A 20,026-nucleotide genomic window follows, 5' to 3' on the forward strand; every position below is an offset into this window, starting at 1 on the left:
AAGACTTTAAGTCGCATTGGTTCTTGTAGCATTTATGTTTCACTCTGCCCTAAAATCACTATCGTCACTCTTCCACTGTCGTCACCTCTGGACACTTCTGGTCTCACCTTCCATCAAACTGTGAACATTCACTGTCTGTCAGGTAAATAACTGACACAAAAATATGAATCAGAAAAATCTAACGTTTCAGGAGGTTTACTTTGTGTTTTGCTTTTGTAGAAGATGAGAGTTCGGATTAGAGTTCAGCATCAGCACAGCAGTGAGAGGCTTTAAAGGGAGGCACAGTTGCAGGATGGGAAAAGTATGTGTGTTTGTTTGGGTTTCGTGTATAAAGTGTATTTTTTTAAAAGGTGACATAGAGATAAAGACATTTTTATATTCACTCTGTATTAAATTGACTTAGTTCTGTTGGGGTTGAAACACGTGGATTAGAACTTTGTCAGGTTTATCATCATCATCATTATTATTATTATTATTATTATTATTATTAATCGTAGAGTTTATCTGCGGACGTTATATGACTGTAATACCTCTGTACACTACATAAACTCTAGTCTTTTATTTCTGGTCGACTGTGAGCGACAGTGATTGATGCTGAAGACACAGACAGAAGCACAACATTCATCCGGTTTAATTTCTGCAAACGTTAATTTTGTGACGTGCTTGTTCACACAGTGCAGACACCTGTTGGCTTTGAGTAAAATAAGAACAAATACACTTTTTTGATGACAGTTTACGTCGCTGAATGACACTGAGGAACCCATTAATACAATCCTACCAAACCCCCAAACCCAAATATGTGTCGAAAACAAGGATAAAACATGAAACTAAACAAAAAAAATGTTTCAGACGCTTGAACCTGAGTGAGTTTTTGACTCTTAGTTTTCAAGGATTCCATTAAAGTGTCTCTGACGATGATTATTTCAACACTCAAAATCATATTTGTGTTTGTTTGATTGCATAAGTCTTTGTGTCTTTGTGTCTTTGTTTTTTTACGCACAGTCATGTCCATTTTAGATTTAAAACTAATTTGGTGGATATTCTTCTATTTCCTGAATGTCACAGATGGATTTGCCTCTGATAAGATTCACTTCTGTGTAACGTCTGATCAATGAAATAAAAGCATGTTGATTCACTCGAGTCATTATCTGCTGTATTTTTATTTACACTTGATTGGATATAACGGTTTGATTACAACAAATCGTATTAAATTACATGACCACATGTTTCAGAGGAGACGATATATCAAGTCCTGTCGCATAAATGATGAAGATAAGGCTCCTCTTCCTCCTCCTCTTCCTCCGTGGATGTCATATATTACTGTGGCTGTTTATTGGTCAGCCTGCAGTTGAGACACAAAGCAAACACCAGCTGTTATCACAGAGCCAATCATGAATCATGAACCTAAAATTTGACAACCAAAAAAATCATACTATACTATGTCGTCCAAAATTTTAAATTTTTTTAAAACATTTTTTGGTCCAAAATTTGACAAAAAAGTTATAGTATAGCATGTTGTCCAAAATTAGACTTTTTTTTTAAAAACAAATTTTGTCCTAATTTCACCAAAAAGTCGTACTATAGCATGTCGTCCAAAATGTATCAAGAAGATCATACTATACTATGTTGTCCAAAATTTGACATTATTTTCGAAAACATTTCTCCGGTCCAAAATTTGCCAAAACGTCATACTATATTATGTCATTCCAAAATGTGGAAAAATTTATGAAAAAAAAAAAGTCAAAAATTTGACAAAAACATCATACTATACTATGTTGTTCCAAAATTGGAAAACTTTTTAGAAAAATTTTTTTTGTCCAAAATTGGACAAAAACGTCATACTATACTATGTCGTTCCAAAATTGAAAACTTTTTAGACATTTTTTTTTTGTCCAAAATTAGACAAAAACGTTATACTATACTATACTATGATTTTCGAAAATGTTAAATTTTTTCCCAAAGAAAATTTTGGTCCAAAATTTGACAAAAACATCATACTATACAATAGTGTTCCAAAATTTGACCATTTTTTAGAAAGAAAATTTTGGTCCAGATTTTGAGAAAAATGTCATACTGTACTATGTCAACCAAAATTTGAATTTTTTTTTGTGTGAATCATGAAGCTGTGTAACCGCGGTCCGTCTGTGACTTACGGCCATGCTGTACTTGACCGATTGTAACTGGAAGAAGACTCGTCCTCCTTCCTCTGGACACAGCGTCTTCAGTTCCTCTCTGGTCATGGTCAGGAGCATGGAGCCGCTCAGCACGCCCAGGCAGCGCACTGTGCTGTAACACACGGTCATCAACACTGGGGTTCATTATAGGACTGTGGAATGTCCCTTTTTTTAATTGTCCAATAATTATAACAAACTTTACAGATAATAAAAAAATAAATAAACACAGGAGATGAATACGGAATACAATGAAAGAAGACAAATCAAAAACGACTGAACAGATATCAGATCACTGTCAATGACAAATAAGGAAGGTAAAAATAAAAGTATTGATGATTCACCCATAGAGAGGAGCTACAAGGATATCATTCCTTTCATCATGTGATACTTAAATACTTACATTTTACTAAAGCCCTTGTCTTCCAGCCAGACTTTCACTTCCGCAGGTTTAGAACGCCTTGTCAGGACAGGAACACCTTCACTTTCCTCATACTGGACGATTATACAAGTATTAACATTAGTTAGCATTTAGTACAGTTTTAGTGTAGATAGATAGATAGATAGATAGATAGATAGATAGATAGATAGATAGATAGATAGATAGATAGATAGATAGATAGATAGATAGATAGATAGATAGATAGATAGATAGATAGATAGATAGATAGATAGATAGCAATTGTTTTAGCTAACTTTAAGCTAATAGATAGATAGCAATTGTTTTAGCTAACTTTAAGCTAACTTTTAACTGATAGATAGATAGATAGATAGATAGATAGATAGATAGATAGATAGATAGATAGATAGATAGATAGATAGCAATTGTTTTAGCTAACTTTAAGCTAATAGATAGATAGCAATTGTTTTAGCTAACTTTAAGCTAACTTTTAACTGATAGATAGATAGATAGATAGATAGATAGATAGATAGATAGATAGATAGATAGATAGATAGATAGATAGATAGATAGATAGATAGATAGATAGATAGTAATCATTATAGCTAACTTTTAGCTGATAGATAGATAGAAAGTTAAATATCAATTGTTTTAGCTAACCTTTAGCTAATAGATAGATAGATAGATAGATAGATAGATAGATAGATAGATAGATAGATAGATAGATAGATAGATAGATAGATAGATAGATAGATGATAGTTATCATTTTAGCTAACTTTTAGCTGATAGATAGATAGTTAGATATCAATTGTTTTAGCTAACTTTTAGCTAATAGATAGATAGATAGATAGATAGATAGATAGATAGATAGATAGATAGATAGATAGATAGATAGATAGATAGATAGATGATAGTAATAATTTTAGCTAACTTTTAGCTGATAGATAGATAGATAGTTAGATATCAATTGTTCTAGCTAACTTTTAGCTAATAGATAGATAGATAGATAGATAGATAGATAGATAGATAGATAGATAGATAGATAGATAGATAGATAGATAGATAGATAGATAGATAGATAGTAATCATTTTAGCTAACTTTTAGCTGATAGATAGATAGAAAGATAGATATCAATTGTTTTAGCTAACCTTTAGCTAATAGATAGATAGATAGATAGATAGATAGATAGATAGATAGATAGATAGATAGATAGATAGATAGATAGCAATTGTTTTAGCTAACTTTAAGCTAATAGATAGATAGCAATTGTTTTAGCTAACTTTAAGCTAACTTTTAACTGATAGATAGATAGATAGATAGATAGATAGATAGATAGATAGATAGATAGATAGATAGATAGATAGATAGATAGATAGTAATCATTATAGCTAACTTTTAGCTGATAGATAGATAGAAAGTTAGATATCAATTGTTTTAGCTAACCTTTAGCTAATAGATAGATAGATAGATAGATAGATAGATAGATAGATAGATAGATAGATAGATAGATAGATAGATAGATAGATAGATAGATAGATAGATAGATAGATAGATAGATGATAGTAATCATTTTAGCTAACTTTTAGCTGATAGATAGATAGATAGATAGTTAGATATCAATTGTTTTAGCTAACTTTTAGCTAATAGATAGATAGATAGATAGATAGATAGATAGATAGATAGATAGATAGATAGATAGTAATAATTTTAGCTAACTTTTAGCTGATAGATAGATAGATAGTTAGATATCAATTGTTCTAGCTAACTTTTAGCTAATAGATAGATAGATAGATAGATAGATAGATAGATAGATAGTAATCATTTTAGCTAACTTTTAGCTGATAGATAGATAGAAAGTTAGATATCAATTGTTTTAGCTAACCTTTAGCTAATAGATAGATAGATAGATAGATAGATAGATAGATAGATAGATAGATAGATAGATAGATAGATAGATAGATAGATAGATGATAGTAATAATTTTAGCTAACTTTTAGCTGATAGATAGATAGATAGTTAGATATCAATTGTTCTAGCTAACTTTTAGCTAATAGATAGATAGATAGATAGATAGATAGATAGATAGATAGATAGATAGATAGATAGATAGATAGATAGATAGATAGATAGATAGATAGATAGATAGATAGATAGTCATCATTTTAGCTAACTTTTAGCTGATAGATAGATAGAAAGTTAGATATCAATTGTTTTAGCTAACCTTTAGCTAATAGATAGATAGATAGATAGATAGATAGATAGATAGATAGATAGATAGATAGATAGATAGATAGATAGATGATAGTAATCATTTTAGATAACTTTTAGCTGATAGATAGATAGATAGTTAGATATCAATTGTTTTAGCTAACTTTTAGCTAATAGATAGATAGATAGATAGATAGATAGATAGATAGATAGATAGATAGATAGATAGATAGATAGATAGATAGATAGATAGATAGATAGATAGATAGATAGATAGATAGATAGATAGATAGATAGATAGATAGATAGATAATTTTATGTTTATGTCCTAAAACTGACCCTTGAGGCACCCCACATGTTATATTCATAAATCCAGATGTATATTGATTTATAAATTTTTCCCTGTTTATTATGTAACTCTTTAACCAGTCCAACACAATACCTCAGAAACCATACTCGTTAATCCTAATACTTTTCATAGAATCATTTTGTGAGTTCTTCTGCCAAATCAAACAGTGCCCTGGCTGTCCATCTATTGTTTGTGAATCCACACGACTGACGAATGCTGTTTAAATAAAGCTCAGCACGTGAGTTAGATTTCACATTATTTAACCGAGTGTGAGTTTGTTCCTGTCAGCGGTCGAGACGAAGAACATAGCGGGAGCTTCATTTGATGCTTCTCTGTGTGGACACAGTTATCTGGTCGTGAAATTTCAATCACCTCTGTTTCCGAGGCAACCCATCGCCCCCCTGGTTTCTAAGGTTAAGAAGACTGAGTGTAAATTGTCCTTGTTTCGGTAAGTACCTCGTTAGACGTTTCATCACAAGTCTCCAGGACGTTATTGGGAACAAAGCCCTCATCCCCGCTGCTGTTCCTCACTTTCCACCACTGCTTGGACACGTCCAGCACCTGCGGGTCCACGACGCAAAGAAGAAAAGTAAGTGGTACGAGAGAATTTTAGGGAACTTTTCAAATTTGGTCACTGATCTGCACCTCAACGATGTCCCCTTTCCTGATGGTGAGCTCCCTGTGGTTTCTTGAGATAAAATCATACATGACGCGCATTTGACGTGGCTTTGACTCATCCAAGCTGGAAAAAAAACAACAATATAATTTAGTTTCAAATGTTCCCATCATGCTAAATTAAATGTTGTGTACGTGTGTACCTGGCATTTTGTGGTTGATACTGAGGAGCCCAGTTTGTCGACCCCTAAACAGAAAATTACATTTTAATTTATCAAAATAAAGTGTGTATGTTTGTCTGTGAGGGTTTACCTGTCTCCCTGCAGGATGTGGACTATCCTGTCTGCTCACAGATTCACTGTGGACAGGTGTGACTTCATCTGAGAACTTCAACGCGTACGTCAGGATGTCCTTGTCACCCTCTGGCCATTTAGTGCTGGTACAACCATTACAGCAACAATTACATTTAAAAGCAATATGATTGTCAAATAAAGGGAAATTAAAAACAGAAATCAAACATTGTAATGGGGTGATAAATGATAATTAAAAAGTCTAGTGTCTCACCTGGGGATGCTCCAAGCATCTCCGAGAGACTGCCACAGCTGGTCCTCCTCTGTGGACGTCTCTTCACTCATGAGACGGACACTCTGAGGCGTCAGCAGAGGAGACACAATGGTTGAGGACAGATGCTCGGGACCATGAGGTACTATCTGCCAAGAAAACAACATCTGATGAAAAAAATATGTAAGCAAAGGCACACAACTGAATAAATGAGCCATAGTATGTCGTCCAAAAAGTTAAAAAAAAGTCAATTTCTAGTATGTCATGCAAAACTTTAAAAAAAAGTCTAACTTTAGTATGTTGTCCAAAATTGGACAAAAAAAGTAATAGGTTAGCATATCGTCTAAAATTTTAGAAAAATGTCATACTATACTATGGCGTCCAAAACTTGACAAAAACGTCATACTATACCATGTAGTACGTTATACTATACTATTTCGCAACATTTGACAATTTATGGGAAAAAAAATTTGGTCCAAAATTTGACAAAACCGACATACTATACTACGACGTCCACAATTTGACATAAAACGCCATACTATAGTATTAGCTCCAGAATTTGACAATTACTCATCAGAAAGCCGAAATAGCTCAGTAGGGAGAGCGTCAGACTGAAGATCTGAAGGTCCCTGGTTCAATCCGGGGTTTCGGCAGCACGTGTTAAAAGTAGAACAAATGTTTATATACAATGATTGATAATACATATAGATTGTCTTCAAATAAGTACAAAAACGCCCTGCTAAACTACGTCTCCACAAACATAGGCTATTTTGCGAAACATTAAACTATTTTTTTGGAACAAATTTTGGTCAAAAATTTGCCAAAAACGACATACTATACTTCCCAAAATTGAACATTATTTTGAAAAACATTTTTTTGGTCCAAAACTTGACAAAAAGTCAGACTATACTATGTAGTACGTCATACTATACTATTTCGTCCAAAATGTGACAATGTTTTGAAAAAAAAAATTTGGTCCAAAATTTGACAAAAACGACATACTATATTATGTAGTATGTCATACTATACTATATTTCGAAAATGTGACTATTTTTTGAAAAAAAAAGGATTTGGTCCAAAATTTGACAAAAACAACATACTATACTATGTAGTACGTCATACTATACTATATTTCGAAAATGTGACTATTTTTAAAAAAAAAAAGGATTTGGTCCAAAATTTGACAAAAACGACATACTATACTATGTCATCCAAAATCTGACAGTTTTTTTGAAAAAAAAACTTTTGGTCCAAAACTTGACAAAAACGTCATACTATACTATGTAGTACGTCATACTATACTATATTTCGAAAATGAGACTATTTTTTGAAAAAAAAAGAATTTGGTCCAAAATTTGACAAAAACGATATACAATGTCGTCAGAAATCTGACAATTTTTTTGAAAAACATTTTTTTGGTCCAAAACTTGACAAAAACGTCATACTATACTATGTAGTACGTCATACTATACTATATTTCGAAAATGAGACTATTTTTTGAAAAATAAAATTTGGTCCAAAATTTGACAAAAACAATATACAATGTCGTCCAAAATCGGACAATTTTTTTGAAAAACATATTTTTGATCCAAAACTTGACAACAACGTCATACTATACTATGTAGTACGTCATACTATATTATATTTCGAAAACGAGACTATTTTTTGAAAAATAAAATTTGGTCCAAAATTTGACAAAAACGATATACAATGTCGTCCAAAATCTGACAAGTTTTTTTGAAAAACATTTTTTTGGTCCACAACTTGACAAAAACGTCATACTATACTATGTAGTACGTTATACTATACTATGTCGTCCAAAATGTGACCCTTTATTGAAAAAAAATTTTGGTCCAAAATTGGACAAAAACGACATACTATACTATGTCGTCCAAAATCGGACCACTTTTTTTGAAATACCTTTTTTTGGTCCAAAACTTGACAATAACTTCAAACTATACTATGTTGTACATCATACTATACTATGTCGTCCAAAATGTGACCATTTTTTGAAAAAAAGAATTTGGTCCAAAATTTGACAAAAACGACATACTATACTATGTAGTACGTCATACTATACTATATTTCGAAAATGAGACTATTTAAAAAAAAAAAAAATTTGGTCCAAAATTTGACAAAAACGACATACTATACTATGTCATCCAAAATCTGACAGTTTTTTTGAAAAAAAAAATTTTGGTCCAAAACTTGACAAAAACGTCATACTATACTATGTAGTACGTCATACTATACTATATTTCGAAAATGAGACTATTTTTTGAAAAAAAAAAATTTGGTCCAAAATTTGACAAAAACGATATACAATGTCGTCAAAAATCTGACAATTTTTTTGAAAAACATTTTTTTGGTCCAAAACTTGACAAAAACGACATACTATACTATGTCGTTCCAAAATTGACATTTTATTTCAATCAGCTTTTTGGTCCAAAATTTGACAAAAATGTCATACGTCGTCCAAAATTTGACAAACACGGCATACTGTTGTATTTTGCGCAACATTTGACTATTTTTTTGGAAAAATCATTTCGGTCCAAAATTAGACAAAAACGACATACTATTCATATACCATGGAAAGTTTCTGCGAATTTTCTAGTGATTTATAGGCAACAATAGCCCGGCTAGCTCAGTCGGTAGAGCATGAGACTCTTAATCTCAGGGTCGTGGGTTCGAGCCCCACGTTGGGCGTGTACAGGTTTTGAAGTGATGGTTGAGTGAGTTGTTTCTCAACTTAAAGGTTGTAGGTTTGACACCCTGATTGTGAATGAATTGAGAAGCAGATACATGTGGACATATCAGACCTTCCCGAATGGCCCGTTCACACCTTGCCTCAGGTGAGACCAGCAACCTGAAACTGGGATGACTGACCCGTGTCCAGTGATCGTGTGTTAATGACCAACTCCTGATCAAGATTCTTATAAATTCCCATAATTCCTATACAAAGTAACACATTTTTGAGGATCGTGGGCATGCTATAGTATTTAGCGCAACATTTGACTATCTTTGGAAAAAAAATTTTGGTCCAAAATTTGACAAAAACGTCATACAATGTCGTCAAAAATCTGACAATTTTTTTGAAAAACATTTTTTTGGTCCAAAACTTGACAAAAACGACATACTATACTATGTCGTTCCAAAATTGACATTTTATTTCAATCAGCTTTTTGGTCCAAAATTTGACAAAAATGTCATACGTCGTCCAAAATTTGACAAACACGGCATTCTGTAGTATTTTGCGCAACATTTGACTATTTTTTTGGAAAAATTATTTTGGTCCAAAATTAGACAAAAACGACATACTATTCATATACCATGGAAAGTTTCTGGGAATTTTCCAGTGATTTATAGGCATCAATAGCCCGGCTAGCTCAGTCGGTAGAGCATGAGACTCTTAATCTCAGGGTCGTGGGTTCGAGCCCCACGTTGGGCGTGTACAGGTTTTTTAAGTGATGGTTGAGTGAGTTGTTTCTCAACTTAAAGGTTGTAGGTTTGACACCCTGATTGTGAATGAATTGAGAAGCAGATACATGTGGACATATCAGACCTTCCCTAATGGCCTGTTCACACCTTGCCTCAGGTGAGACCAGCAACCTGAAACTGGGATGACTGACCCGTGTCCAGTGATCGTGTGTTAATGACCAACTCCTGATCAAGATTCTTTTAAATTTCCATAATTCTTATACAAAGTAACACATTTTTGAGGATCGTGGGCATGCTATAGTATTTAGCGCAACATTTGACTATCTTTGGAAAAAAAACTTTTGGTCCAAAATTTGACAAAAACGTCATACGTCGTCCAAAATTTGACAAACACGGCATACTGTAGTATTTTGTGCAACATCTAACTATTTTTTGGAAAAAAATATTTTTGGTCCAAAACTTGACAAAAACTTCATACTATACTATGCAATACGTCGTACTATACTGTGTCGTCCAAAATATTCTCATTTTTTGAAAAAAAAATTGGGTCCAAAATTTGCCAAAAAACGACATTCTACACTATGTCGTCCAAAATGTGACAAGTTTTTTGAAAAAGATTTTTTTGGACCAAAACTTGACAAAAACGTCATACTATACTATGTAGTACGTCATACTATACTTTATTTTGAAAATGTGACTATTCTTTGAAAAAAAAAATTTGGTCCAAAATTTGACAAAAACGACATACTATACTATGTCGTCCAAAATCTGACAATTTTTTTGAAAAACATTTTTTTGGTCCAAAACTTGACAAAAACGATATACAATGTCGTCCAAAATCCGACAATTTTTTTGAAAAACATTTTTTTGGTCCAAAACTTGACAAAAACTTCAAACTATACTATGTAGTACATCATACTATACTATGTCGTCCAAAATGTGACAATTTTTTGAAAAAAAAATTTGGTCCAAAATTTGACAAAAACGACATACTATACTATATCGTTCCAAAATTGACTTTTCTTTTCAATCAGCTTTTTGCACCAAAAGTTGACAAAAACATCATACGTTGTCCAAAATTTGAAAAAAACAACATGCTATAGTATTTGCGCAACATTTGACTATTTTTTTGGAAAAAAAGATTTTGGTCCAAAATTTGACAAAAACGACATACTATACTTTGTCGTTCCAAAATTGACATTTTATTTCAATCAGCTTTTTTGTCCAAAATTTGACAAAAATGTCATACGTCGTCCAAAATTTGACAAACACGGCATACTGTAGTATTTTGCGCAACATTTGACTATTTTTTTGGAAAAATTATTTTGGTCCAAAATTAGACAAAAACGACATACTATTCATATACCATGGAAAGTTTCTGGGAATTTTCCAGTGATTTTTAGGTACCACTAGCCCGGCTAGCTCAGTCGGTAGAGCATGAGACTCTTAATCTCAGGGTCGTGGGTTCGAGCCCCACGTTGGGCGTGTACAGGTTTTTTAAGTGATGGTTGAGTGAGTTGTTTCTCAACTTAAAGGTTGTAGGTTTGACACCCTGATTGTGAATGAATTGAGAAGCAGATACATGTGGACATATCAGACCTTCCCTAATGGCCCGTTCACACCTTGCCTCAGGTGAGACCAGCAACCTGAAACTGGGATGACTGACCCGTGTCCAGTGATCGTGTGTTAATGACAAACTCCTGATCAAGATTCTTATAAATTCCCATAATTCCTATACAAAGTAACACATTTTTGAGGATCGTGGGCATGCTATAATATTTAGCGCAACATTTGACTATCTTTGGAAAAAAAATGTTGGTCCAAAATTTGACAAAAACGTCATACGTCGTCCAAAATTTGACAAACACGGCATACTGTAGTATTTTGTGCAACATCTGACTATTTTTTGGAAAAAAATATTTTTGGTCCAAAACTTGACAAAAACGTCATACTATACTATGCAATACGTCGTACTATACTGTGTCGTCCAAAATATTCCCATTTTTTGAAAAAAAAGTGTGGTCCAAAATTTGCCAAAAAACGACATACAACACTATGTCGTCCAAAATGTGACAAGTTTTTTGAAAAAGATTTTTTTGGACCAAAACTTGACAAAAACGTCATACTATACTATGTAGTACGTCATACTATACTATATTTTGAAAATGTGACTATTCTTTGAAAAAAGAAAATTTGGTCCAAAATTTGACAAAAACGACATAATATACTATGTCGTCCAAAATCTGACAATTTTTTTGAAAAACATTTTTTTGGTCCAAAACTTGACAAAAACGTCATACTATACTATGTAGTACGTCATACTATACTGAATTTCGACAATGAGACTATTTTTTGAAAAAAAAATTTGGTCCAAAATTTGACAAAAACGATATACAATGTCGTCCAAAATCTGACAATTTTTTTGAAAAACATTTTTTTGGTCCAAAACTTGACAAAAACGTCATACTATACTATGTAGTACGTTATACTATACTATGTCGTCCAAAATCGGACCATTTTTTTGAAATACCTTTTTTTGGTCCAAAACTTGACAAAAACTTCAAACTATACTATGTAGTACATCATACTATACTATGTCGTCCAAAATGTGACCATTTTTTGAAAAAAAGAATTTGGTCCAAAATTTGACAAAAACGACATACTATACTATATCGTTCCAAAATTGAAATTTTTTTTCAATCAGCTTTTTGGACCAAAAGTTGACAAAAACATCATACGTTGTCCAAAATTTGAAAAAAACAACATGCTATAGTATTTGCGCAACATTTGACTATTTTTTTGGAAAAAAGGATTTTGGTCCAAAATTTGACAAAAACGACATACTATACTATGTCGTTCCAAAATTGACATTTTATTTCAATCAGCTTTTTGGTCCAAAATTTGACAAAAATGTCATACGTCGTCCAAAATTTGACAAACACGGCATACTGTAGTATTTTGCGCAACATTTGACTATTTTTTTGGAAAAATTATTTTGGTCCAAAATTAGACAAAAACGACATACTATTCATATACCATGGAAAGTTTCTGGGAAGTTTCCACTGATTTATAGGCAACAATAGCCGGCTAACTCAGTCGGTAGAGCATGAGACTCTTAATCTCAGGGTCGTGGGTTCGAGCCCCACGTTGGGTGTGTACAGGTTTTGAAGTGATGGTTGAGTGAGTTGTTTCTCAACTTAAAGGCTGTAGGTTTGATACCCTGATTGTGAATGAATTGAGAAGCAGATACATGTGGACATATCAGACCTTCCCTAATGGCCCGTTCACACCTTGCCTCAGGTGAGACCAGCAACCTGAAACTGGGATGACTGACCCGTGTACAATGATCGTGAGTTAATGACAAACTCCAGATCAAAATTCTTATAAATTCCCATAATTCCTATACAAAGTAACACATTTTTTAGGATCGTGGGCATGCTATAGTATTTAGCGCAACATTTGACTAACTTTGGAAAAAAAACGTTTCGTCCAAAATTTGACAAAAACGTCATACGTCGTCCAAAATTTGACAAAAACGGCATACTGTAGTATTTTGTGCAACATCTGACTATTTTTTGGAAAAAAATATTTTTGGTCCAAAACTTGACAAAAACGTCATACTATACTATGCAATACGTCGTACTATACTGTGTCGTCCAAAATATGCCCATTTTTTGAAAAAAAAGATTGGGTCCAAAATTTGCCAAAAAACGACATACTACACTATGTCGTCCAAAATGTGACAAGTTTTTTGAAAAAGATTTTTTGTTCCAAAACTTGACAAAAACGTCATACAATACTATGTAGTACGTCATTCTATACTATATTTTGAAAATGTGACTATTCTTTGAAAAAAAAAATTGCTCCAAAATTTGACAAAAACGAGATACTATACTATGTCGTCCAAAATCTGACAATTTTTTAGAAAAACATTTTTTTGTTAACAAAACTTGACAAAAACGTCATACTATACTATGTAGTACGTCATACTATTCTATATTTCGAAAATGAGACTATTTTTTGAAAAAAATAAAATTGGTAAAAAATTTGACAAAAACGACATACTATACTATGTCGTCCAAAATGTGACCATTTTCTGAAAAAAAAAATTTGGTCCAAAATTTGGCAAAAACGACATACTATACTATGTCGTCCAAAATCTGACTATTTTTTGGAAAAACATTTTGTTGGTCCAAAACTTGAGAAAAAACTCATACTATACTATGTAGTACGTCATACTATACTATGTCATCCAAAATTTGACAATTTTTTAGAAAAAAACATTTTGGTTCAAAATTTGACCAAAAAGCCATAGTATAGCATGTCGTCCAAACTTTGACCATTTTTTGAAAAACTTTTTTTTGGTCCAAAATTTGACAAAAATATCAAACTATACTGTCGTCCAAAATTTGACAATTTTTTTGAACAACGTTTTTTGGTCCAAAACTTGACAAAAACGTCATACTATACTATGCAGTACGTCATACTATACTATACTAGTTATGTTTGACAGAAAAGTCATAGTTTAGTATGTCGTTCATTTGAAAAAGCACCCTGAAGCTCTGACCCAAACTCGCCCCTGTTGAATTATAATCACAATCACACTGTATGTGGAAATCTGAACGTTTGACTTACAAATGCTAACAAGGTGAAGAGGACGTGAACAAACTCAGGAGCAGTGGGATTATCAATCTTTCCGTTTAGCTCCCCCTGTCCAAAAAAAGAGAACATTTTCATACACAACAACACTGTTACACACACACACACACACACACACACACACACACACACACACACACATACACACACACAGGAAGTGCTTACCAGAAGGTTGAATCCACACTTGATCTTGTGGAGACAAGCTGCAAACTCTTCTGTGCCAGGCATGCCTTCCATCACTTAAAATATAATTTGCATATATGAAAAAAGTGTGTGATTTACTGGCGTTCATTACGATCCACCCTGGATTCATCCGTGTCTGCCTGAAAGTTACCTTTTCCTTTTTTCTTCTTCTTCCTTTTCTGAGCATTCCTCGTCGCTACAGCAGCGACTTGACTCATGAAGACTTCAATGTCATTTAAAATCTGATTCAACGTGTCCTGGAGGGAGAAAGAAAGAAAGTTAACTTTTTTGTTTAAATTGTGCTTTTCTTTTACTTCATCTTCTAAAACAAACCATGCAGGAAAGCCCTTGTTCTGACCAGGTGTCGAAACCCGGACAAAAGCAAGCGCGAGAACCACTTCAGCCAATTGGTCCTTATTTCTTTTTTTAACAGAAACATTTACATACAAATGCACTGTTTTATAACAATTACATTTTTTATGAAGATTCATGGATCCAGCCGCAAAATAAGAGTAAAACAACAACTCACTTTCAAGAACTACAACCACAAATGTCGTCTTGCCTTTGCTGTTTATCAAAACAACTTATTTCCACCGGAACACAAGCATTTCAAATGAAGAACTACACATCCCAGCATACTTTGTGGATTTATTTCCAGCCTGAATGGTCATTCCAGAGCGACATTAGATCATTCTGACTGGCATTTGCGGCCTTATACACGTGATTTACACACAAAATTTGACAAAAACTTCATACTATACCATGTTGTCCAAAAATTGAAAAAAAAAATTTGGTCCAAAATTTGACAAAAACGTCATACTATACTATGTCGTCCAAAATTTGACAATTAAAAAAGAAATTTAAAAAAATTATGGTCCAAAATTGGACCAAAAGGTCATAGTATAGCATGTTGTCCAAAATGTAAAAAAATTTAGGTCCAAAATGTAGGTCCAAAATTTGACATTTCTTTTGAAAAAAAAATGTTGGTCCAAAATTTGACAAAAACGTCATATGTCGTCCAAAATTTGACAATTAAAAAAAAAATTATTGTCCAAAATTGGACCAAAAAGTCATAGTATAGCATGTCGTCCAAAATTGTAAAAAAAATGTAGAAAAAAATGTTGGTCCAAAATTTGACATTTCTTTTGGAAAAACAAAATGTTGGTCCAAAATTTGACAAAAACGTCATACTATACTATGTCGTCCAAAATTTGACAATTTTTTGAAAAAAGAAATTTTTGTTCCAAAATTTGACAAAAATGTCAAAAATTTGCACGCATTTGGAAGCCAGAGCCTGGCCATAAATAATACGTTATAAAACCGAAGCTGCGGGCAGCACAACATCTCACAGAGGGCTGTGATTGGCTCTCGGGCCGTAGCTTGGACACCCCTACACTACACAAACCATTATGGCCCAGAGTTCATCCAATAATTTTCTAATATTTAGTCAAATTATGGGGCTTATGGGGTCAACTAGGGGCTTGAAACAATAGAGAAACTGACTGAGTGATGGACTGACCACACTCAGCGATGCGTCCTTTAAGGAGGACGAGGCCTCGTCGTCCTCTTCGTCCTTGAGCACAACCAGCTCAGGCTCGAGGAAATCGTCTTCATCTGTCGGGGTTGGTAAAAAAGAAAAAAATAGAGTAAAGATTCGCTTTGAGTGCAGATCACATATCGATCGTCAACAATCGGCCTCACCGTAGCTACGAGGCACCGACTGCAGCGACAGACTCTGCTCCTCAGGTTCGCTCAGATGGTTTTTCATGGCGCTGTGAGAAGTTTCAGGAAGTGAGAGAGAGAGACAGACATTAATAATCAATAATCGGGCTTTATCAGCAATAGGACATGATAGGTGAGCGCGGGACGTCTTACTCCACGTTTGGATTGTCCCTCCTGCGAGACAGCGCCTGGGAGAGGTCTCTCTGAACGAAGTCGGCCTTTAATTCAAACAAATCACGCAGTGACTTTTGCAGCTTCAGACACAGTCAGTGGTTTGCAAATTTCACAATTACAGCATTTTTCTTTCTTTCTTTTGTCCCTGGCTCTGCCCTCACCCGGACGTCCTCGCACTGAAACATGAAGACGGTGGTGGTTTTCTTCCCCCTCGACCGAACTGACACGATGAGCAGGGAGCTGAATATTTCCGTCGTCAGCTCGGACTTCAGCTCCACGACGTCGCTGAGAGCGATCGACTCCAGCTCCACCTGGGAAAAAAACAACAAACAAACACGTCACAATATAATCTTAAATACAAATAATTAACCCTTAGCGCACCCATGGTAATTTGCTGTGGGAATAATACACAACTCCTTATATGGACATCCTGAGGGTGTGTGTTTATAGGTCACATATTCTGGCTTTAAAAATGTGTTTTTTGTCTATCTTCTTATGTGTTGTTGAGTCAAATTTATGATTTATTTTATGTCGCCATATAAACTAGCGAAATTACAAGTTTCACAAATACAATACGATTTTAACCCTTAGAACACAGAGCATTTTGGCAGATTTTTTCCATTACCATGTTTGAACATACAGTTTATACAGAGGCTATAAGAATGTGTAAAATATACTTTTTTATATCCTTTTTTTCAGCACACTGCTTGGGCAAATCTGCTTGGGCAAATCTGGTGGAAAAAATAATGATTATGAGCAAAAAGTACTCAAAATGTTTAAAATCTGGATTGAATTTGTGAAATTTGTGAAATACGTTTCGTGAATTACATTTCAAAGTTCACTTGGGTTGTTTTTATGAACAAAAAGAAAAGAAAAACACTCTGATTTTGTGACTTCTTCACAATTATCGCTACTTTATATCACAACTAAACATTTTTTTTTAAAGCCTGAGTATGTGACCTATAAACACACACCCCCAGGATGTCCATATAAGGAGTTGTGTATTATTCCCACGGCAAATTAACATGAGTGCACCTGCAGCACAGATCTGTGGTGTGTGAGCACTCAGGGTTAAACATTTTGCATACTTTTAGCTCAGGTTTATTTAGTTGATGAAAATTATTTTATTTGGCCTAGATTGTACTGAAAAAAAAGACATAACACACTCTGTATGGCACATTCTTATAGCCTCAGTATATACTGTATGTTTATACATAGTAATGGTCCATTGTGGCCGTCCCTCACAGCCTCTCCTGCCGTTTACCTTGGTGTCCGGGTCAGTGAGCAGCAGGTGGGCGCCGTGCACCTCCAGCACCATGCTCTGACCCCACACTCGACCCATGCCGTCCAGAAGCTTCAGACGCTCCACGCAGTCCGCGACGCTTCTCAGCTCCCTGCCGTCCAGGTCACAGGTGAACAAATGCTGCGGCACAGGTGCATTGACACGAAACGGCGACAGCGTTAATGGTGAAGGGACAGGACTCTGACAAAGGTGGGTCAAAGGTCAAAGGTCACGTGTACGATACCTCCACTCTGTACGGAAACTTGTCCAGCAGCTTGTTTGTCGAGGCCGCGTACGCTTTCCTCTGCACTTTTAATGCAGTTTAGTAGAAGAAGTTAGAAGCATATTAAAAACATTTAAAACATTTAAACTAAACATTGTTGAAACACGTTTTCAATCATACACTCTTAGAAATAAAAGTGCTAAGTAGAACCACATAAGGTTCTTCGGCTTGTCCTCATAGGAGAACCCTTTTTGGCTCCAGGTAGAACCTTTTTATAAAGGTTCCATCTGGAACCCTTTTGGAGGGTTCCACCAAGAACCCTTTTAAAACCCTTTATTCTGGAAAGATGTTTTAAAGGGTTCTCTGGATCAAAGTGGTTCTTACTGGAACCATTAGTGTTACCAAGAACCCTTGAAAAACCCTTTATTCAGGAAAGGGTTTTTCAGAAGCAAATGGTTCCAGGTAGAACCTCAGCCCTTGTAGAAGGACCCTTTTGGAACCCTTATTTCTAAGAGTGTAGCAATGTAGATGCTAAGCTACAACACCATTTTCATCATAAAGAGCTGCAGAAGCTACATTGATTTCTAAGTGCAGTCATTAGACAAGAGCCCAGGGACCGTCTAAAAAGTGCACACCCGAAGAAAGATATTTAAAAAAATATTCAGTAACTACATCGTAATGCAGTGTAGTGTCATCAAACCTTCTGTATACTTCACTGCTGTACTGTACATGATACTACACCACTCTTTTTGTGAATATTTATGACTAATAATTTTCAATAACTTCACCATAATAGAGTGTAGTGTCATCAAACCTTCTGTATACTTCACTGATGTACTGTGCATGAATACAGAGTAGTGTAGTATCATGTACGTGGCAGCAGTGAAGTACACAGAAAGTTTGATGACACTACACTGTATAATGGCAAAATTATTGAATATTTTTCTAATTAATTTTTTCAGGTGTTGCACTTTTTAGACGGTCCCTAGGTCTCTTACACCCTGTATAATGCATAGCCAAATTGACCGCTATTGTAATTAAAGTCTATTGTTTTTAATAATATAACTTTGTTAAAATGGTAATTACACACATTTAGGAAAAGTCAGGGTCCCACGGTTTCATATTTTAATTTCAACAGTTATCGCCCTAAAAATATAAAAAACGGTCAAAATGACCCCCCTTGGTAGTTCTAAAAGTAGAAGTAAAATGCAGCAAGGTTACTCACAGTAAATAGATTTTGCACTCGGCCTAGCGTAGCCTGACACCTGTGATGACACCTCGTCGAGATTGGTCGTGGGCAAACCGCTGTCACAACACATTTACAGTTTCACGAATGACAGTAAAACAACTTTAAAAACACATAGAACACACACAACAGAGGCATAATCACTGTACATACTTGGACTGAATGGAGCCTGCATAGCTGCTGCTGTCGTTGACAAAGGGACTGTCTCTCCTGAACATCTTCACTGCTGACATAGACACAAAAACAAGAATATGTCATATCAGTTTATAAAGGAGGCTTTTTGTTTATTTTTCTCATTATTTCAAGCTCCAAAGATGACGGAAAATGAACCGAGAGACACGACCTTTATGTTGGAGGGTAGAAAACGGTAGCATTCGCAATAAATGAATGAATCAGGCGGTCGGATATGATCCTCATAAAGACGAGTTTATGATGATGTTGCCATATTTACATTGACGTTCATATGTCACACATGTATATAAACAGAGGAAAAGATGAATATTTATACAATAAGATGAGACATAGAGAGAATAAGAGACATTTTTATTTGAAATGATTTCAATCTTTCTGGATAAACGTCACAGTATATAACACAAACACACGTTAATCCTCAAAGATAATCTTCACCATAAACATAAGAGTCTTCACTTAAAAACACAGTCTTACCTGTGATGTGTCACCTGTGATGTCTGTCACTTCCTTTTTCACTTTCAATCAAATCAAAAGGACAACTTAAATCCCCACGCGTCTCTCCACATTATTCGCCTCTCGCCGAAGACAAACTTCCTCATAA

General features: G+C 34.4%; 1 protein-coding gene across 1 annotated transcript; it reads right to left on the reverse strand.

Annotated features, from left to right (window-relative positions):
* Positions 1–1,330: 1,330 nt before the first annotated feature.
* On the reverse strand, positions 1,331–19,451 carry eps8l3a (EPS8 signaling adaptor L3a; the record flags this gene model as incomplete). Its single annotated transcript, XM_083891999.1, has 19 exons — positions 1,331–1,342; positions 2,154–2,286; positions 2,575–2,666; positions 5,587–5,691; positions 5,776–5,872; positions 5,949–5,992; positions 6,058–6,181; positions 6,310–6,455; positions 14,380–14,454; positions 14,569–14,642; positions 14,738–14,843; positions 16,106–16,200; positions 16,288–16,358; positions 16,462–16,526; positions 16,644–16,793; positions 17,747–17,905; positions 18,009–18,073; positions 19,213–19,292; positions 19,387–19,451. The coding sequence occupies 19 exons, from the start codon at positions 19,449–19,451 to the stop codon at positions 1,331–1,333; spliced, it is 1,758 nt and encodes a 585-aa protein (XP_083748125.1).
* Between the last annotated feature and the right edge of the window lie 575 nt (positions 19,452–20,026).

The sequence above is a fragment of the Microchirus variegatus genome (assembly GCF_963457635.1).
Source record: "Microchirus variegatus genome assembly, chromosome: 7".
Lineage (NCBI taxonomy): Eukaryota > Metazoa > Chordata > Actinopteri > Pleuronectiformes > Soleidae > Microchirus > Microchirus variegatus.